This window comes from Chinchilla lanigera, unplaced genomic scaffold, assembly GCF_000276665.1.
Source record: "Chinchilla lanigera isolate Chin_1 unplaced genomic scaffold, ChiLan1.0 scaffold00045, whole genome shotgun sequence".
Taxonomy (NCBI): domain Eukaryota; kingdom Metazoa; phylum Chordata; class Mammalia; order Rodentia; family Chinchillidae; genus Chinchilla; species Chinchilla lanigera.
Genome location: NW_004955446.1, coordinates 13,821,349 through 13,826,078, shown reverse-complemented (window position 1 = coordinate 13,826,078; position 4,730 = coordinate 13,821,349). Strand labels below are relative to the sequence as shown.

The following is a 4,730-nucleotide window of genomic DNA, read 5'->3' as shown; positions in this document are numbered from 1 at the left end:
TTGCATATAACCTGTGCATATCCTCCCATATATTGTAGATCATCTTTAGATTACTTAGAATACCTAATACAATATAAATGCTACATAAGTATTTGTTGTGCTATATTGTTTAGGAAATAATGTCAAGTAAAAGTCTGTTCACTACAAATGCAAATTGTTTAGGAAAAAGTAAGTAGCAAAGTATAATTACCATTATTTCTACATGTACAGTTAGTGTTATAAATTGCCTAGTGAAAATATGATTATTAATATGTTGGCTATTTTTGCTTTTAATTATTCTAAATAATACCGTTATAAACATTGGCATATAAGTATCTATCCCAGTCTCTCCTTAATTTCTTTAGATTATATAGCCAGTAATACATGGTTGGCTTGTGCGGTAATCTTGTGTTTAATTTTTTAAGAAACTGCCGTACTATTTTCCACATAGCTGTGTCACTTTGCATTCCCACAAAGGTTGTAATATCTCTACATTCTTTTTGTTTTTTTGTTTTTTGTTTTTGTTTTTCTCCGGTATCAGGAATCGAACTCATGACCTTGCGTTTGCCAGGTAGGCTCTGTGCCGCTGAGCTAAATCCCCAGCCCCAATATCTCTACATTATTGTCAACATGTGTATTCTGTTTTTTCATAACCAATTCCGTAGTTCTTAGTAATATTGCATTTCCCTAGTTCTTAGTAAAATTAAGCATCATTTTGTGTGCTTACTTGTTATTTGTATATCTTTTTTAGATGTCAATACAGGTCCTTCTCCTATATGTAGTTGGGTTCTTTGGGTTATTTGTTGTTTCTGAATATCTTTTTAAAATTAAGAAGTGACCCATACTTACTAAGTTGTGGAAACTCTTTTACCTATTTTGGATGTTGATCTCTTACTGTTCCCTACTGTAAATATTTTCTCCTTGTCATCTGTTACACTATATTTATAGGATATTTGTTTTAGGAATTTAGGAATTTATGTAATAGCTTCAGTCATTTTTCTCTTTATGCTTCCTACCTTTTGTATTTTCTTATTTAATGAAGTTTTTTTTCCTCTGCTATTATAAAAATATTTTCTTATACTATTTCACTGCTGTGATTTTTTATAGGCTAATTAGCAAATATTTGATTTGTAACCCATACTTAATCTAAAATTTACTGTAGGTAAAAAATTTTTATGAAATACTGGGGATTGAGCTTAAGGTTTCATATGCTAGACAAGTATGAGCTATACCCGTAGTCCTATTATTCTAGTGAGTTCATCATTGGTTCTGGCCCTCTCTTACAGTTTTATCTAGAATTGGAGGAAAATTTTTCTCCACATTTGAGATTTGGTTTTTGTAATTCTTGTTTAAGGGTAGTTACTTAGCAAAAAAGCTAGCCTGATCTACACAGACACATATTATATATTTTTTTTCTTTAGTACTTGTTCTGAAATAAATTAGACATTGTTGGGGGCTGGGGATTTAGCTCACTTGCACAGTGCCTGCCTGGCAAGCGCAAAAACCGGGAAAAAAACAAAAAGAAAAACCAACAACAACAACAACAAAAATCACAAAATGAGAGTTAAAAAATAAATAAATAAATAAATTATACCTTGTTTCAAATAAAAATTAGAAGCCCTCCTTAACTCTATGCAGTCTAGCCTATTTTAAAAGTTTTTCTTAACAAAAATTTTAGTTTTAATTTTGAACTTTCTGGTAGCATTATTTTACTGTTGTCTTTCAAAACTGTGTTACTTTTTTACATAAAGCTTGAAAAATAATTTTTCATCTGTATAAAAATAGGGGATAATTTTATATCTATTTACAAAAGATCATATATAGCTACATTCTTAAAAGTAGTTGGAGATGTGTCTAAAATTATTGAAACATAGCTATTGCATATAATTTTATAAATTAAAAAATTTACTGTGGGCTACATTTAATGTACACTTTAAGATTTTATAATACAACTTAAGAGATAATTGCTTAAATCCACTGTGTAGCCTAAAATCACACAGCCCAAGGACTTTACAGTTTTAATCTAATAATTTGTACTATTTTGATTTCTCTTCATTAAAGAAACTATTTAAGGGCTAGAGATTTAGCTCAGTGGTGCACTGCCTTCCTGGCAAGCATGGGGTCCTGAGTTCAATTCCTGGTACCCCACCAAAAAAGTTTCAAAGAAAGTATTTAGAAAAAAATAGCTATATTTTCTAATGTTTAAAATTTCATGAGTTTTCATTGCTTTATAATGTTTTTCTTTTTTTTATAATGTTTTTCTTTCAGTGTATGAGTTTAAAGGTATCTAACATTTTTATTGTCACGTTACTGATCTTAATTTCTCAAATAAAATAAATTTGAAAGGCACTTTATTATACTTTAATATTTTAACTGGAAAATGTATTTTAATTGTAAGTAATTTTCATGTAAATGCCTTTTATGTTGATAAGCGTTTCAGTGGGGCATTCACAATGATAAAAATGGTATAATACCTGAAATTGGGCAATGAATTGATAGATTTTTACAAAAATGTTTCTAAAGCTAAGTCCTTTTGTGTTATTAGTTATCTTTAAATTATTAGTAAGTGTCTTATAAAACTGTTTACATGTGTAGTTATTAACAGTTTAACTTCTAACATAAAGTTGGAGACCATATTGCATCAAATTGTGGTAGTGATAATGAGTGTATTGTGTTTAATAACAAAGAATGGAGTAAATGCTGTACGTTTGGTTTGAAAGTTTGAACCATATGACTTTTGAGGAATCTGCACAACCTGCCTCAGTAATTTGGAAAGTGTTAACTTGTCACAATCAGGTATTATTATGACACTTGTTAGTATAAATGACAAACTGTACATGAAATAGCCTGTTAAGTAATTTCTTCGTAGAAGAGTCTAATATATAGGAAGCTAGATTCTTTGCTTATTTTATTTCCAACTTATTATTTCTGTTTTAATCATCCTGACTTTATCTGATTTTGTGAACAGGATATAGGACTAAGCTAATAACATTTGTTAAAATAATTATATAAATCTTTAGTATTTAAGCTACTTTTGCTTTGAGATTAGAGTGAAGAGACCTTTTCTTGTGACTGTTTTTTCCTCCTTTCTGATGCCATCATTTAGGAATCAGCATTCCAGAACAGTTGATATAGTTTTGCATTTTTTAGCTGGTCATGACAAACCAGCCACTGTACCCTCATAGAGAGCAGCTCAGTACTTGTCACTGGTGGCCTTTCTGTGACAGAGAACTTGTAGAGCGACATAAAGTGCTGCCTGTTGTGAACTGTCAAGTGAGAGTCTGCCAAAAACTCAGCAGACAGAACTAATTGGGGAGAAAAAGGACTTTTGTGTCCTCTTCTCTTTCTTTCTTTCTTTTTTTATTTTTAATAAGACAGATATTGTTAAAGTAGCTTGTTTATGTAAGATTTGTCTGCTTCTCTTTTTTCATTGCTTGGATCGTTTTTTAACTGAAAGTCTCGCACTGCAGGTTGTTGAGCACATCCACATGGAGGTTGGCGCAGGACCAAATTCGAGACACGCAACTTATAACAGTTGATGAAAAATTGGTAAGGATTTTCTGCTCCATGCTAGTGTGACTCTGCCCTCAGTTATTTTTGTGCACTAGGTACTCAGTATGATTTTTTGGGTTCTTAAAATGATTTGAGTTTGAATTTCTTCAAATATACATAAATTTTAAGTGTTTTCACAAAAAAGGTAATTTGTGTAAAGCATTATACACAAGTATTGTCATCTACAAATATTAAAATTAGTAAAGGCTTCCATTTTTGTGATATTGTAAGTAACTGGAATACTTTTTTTCCTAATGAATATTGTTTATATTTTCTCCATCATTTATGTAAGTTATGATATACTCATTGGTACTAACTAAAATTAAGTATACTAAGTTTTCCTGGAATCATACAGTGTTAATGTTACTATGTGCATGTTTGTGTACATTACACATATACATACACCATTTGTTTGTGCACATCAGAGTTAAATTACAAGTGGTAGTGAATGATCTTTTCTTTATTAGTAGTACATAGAATTTTGCCAGCCATCACAAAATATTTCAGTATGTTCTGTCACTTTAGATGCAGTTAGATATTCATGCATATATTTTGCAATAGCATAAAGGTTGTAATATTTACAACACTCTAAAATAATGAGAAAAGATAAATGAAAGTAGTATAAGCATGCTTTGTATTTTATATATGGTTTACTATTATCTTTTAACTACTTTCTAATGACACTGCATTTCAAAATATCAAGTAAATCATAAGTATTTTAAATATGGAAATAGCATTTAAAAACACTTTTCCTACATTTTTATTAGTGCATATTGGTTATACAGATTAATAGGTTTCATTTTGGCAAATTTGTACATGTGCATAACATACTTGAATCATTTCTGCCCCCCTCCCCTCTAGTTTCACTTGTGAGGGGGGGTTCAACATATATAATGTATATTGATCATGTTCATGCCCCCTTTTATATATCCTTGTACCCTCTTTCTCTCTTCCTTCTTCAATTCATCTTGTCTAATAACAGTCTGCTTTCTACTTTCTTTTCATCTTTTTAGATTCAACATATTAGGGAGAACTTTTGATACTTGTCTAAGTCAGGTTTATTTTGCTCAACGTGATCTCCATATCCATTTTTCTACACATGATTAAATTATGTGTTTTTTATGGCTGAGTAATACTGTGATATATATATATATATCATATATATATCATATATATCATATATATATCATATATATCAT

The 4,730-nt window shown here is 30.1% G+C and overlaps 1 protein-coding gene across 1 annotated transcript in view; it reads left to right on the top strand.

Moving 5' to 3' along the window:
- Positions 1-4,730, top strand: part of Ndufs4 (NADH dehydrogenase (ubiquinone) Fe-S protein 4, 18kDa (NADH-coenzyme Q reductase)) — a 99,918-nt gene that overhangs the window by 38,746 nt on the left and 56,442 nt on the right. Inside the window, exon 2 of the mRNA XM_005392719.2 lies at positions 3,450-3,528. Coding sequence (XP_005392776.1) covers positions 3,450-3,528 — 79 coding nt within the window. The remainder of the gene's footprint in view (positions 1-3,449; positions 3,529-4,730) is intronic.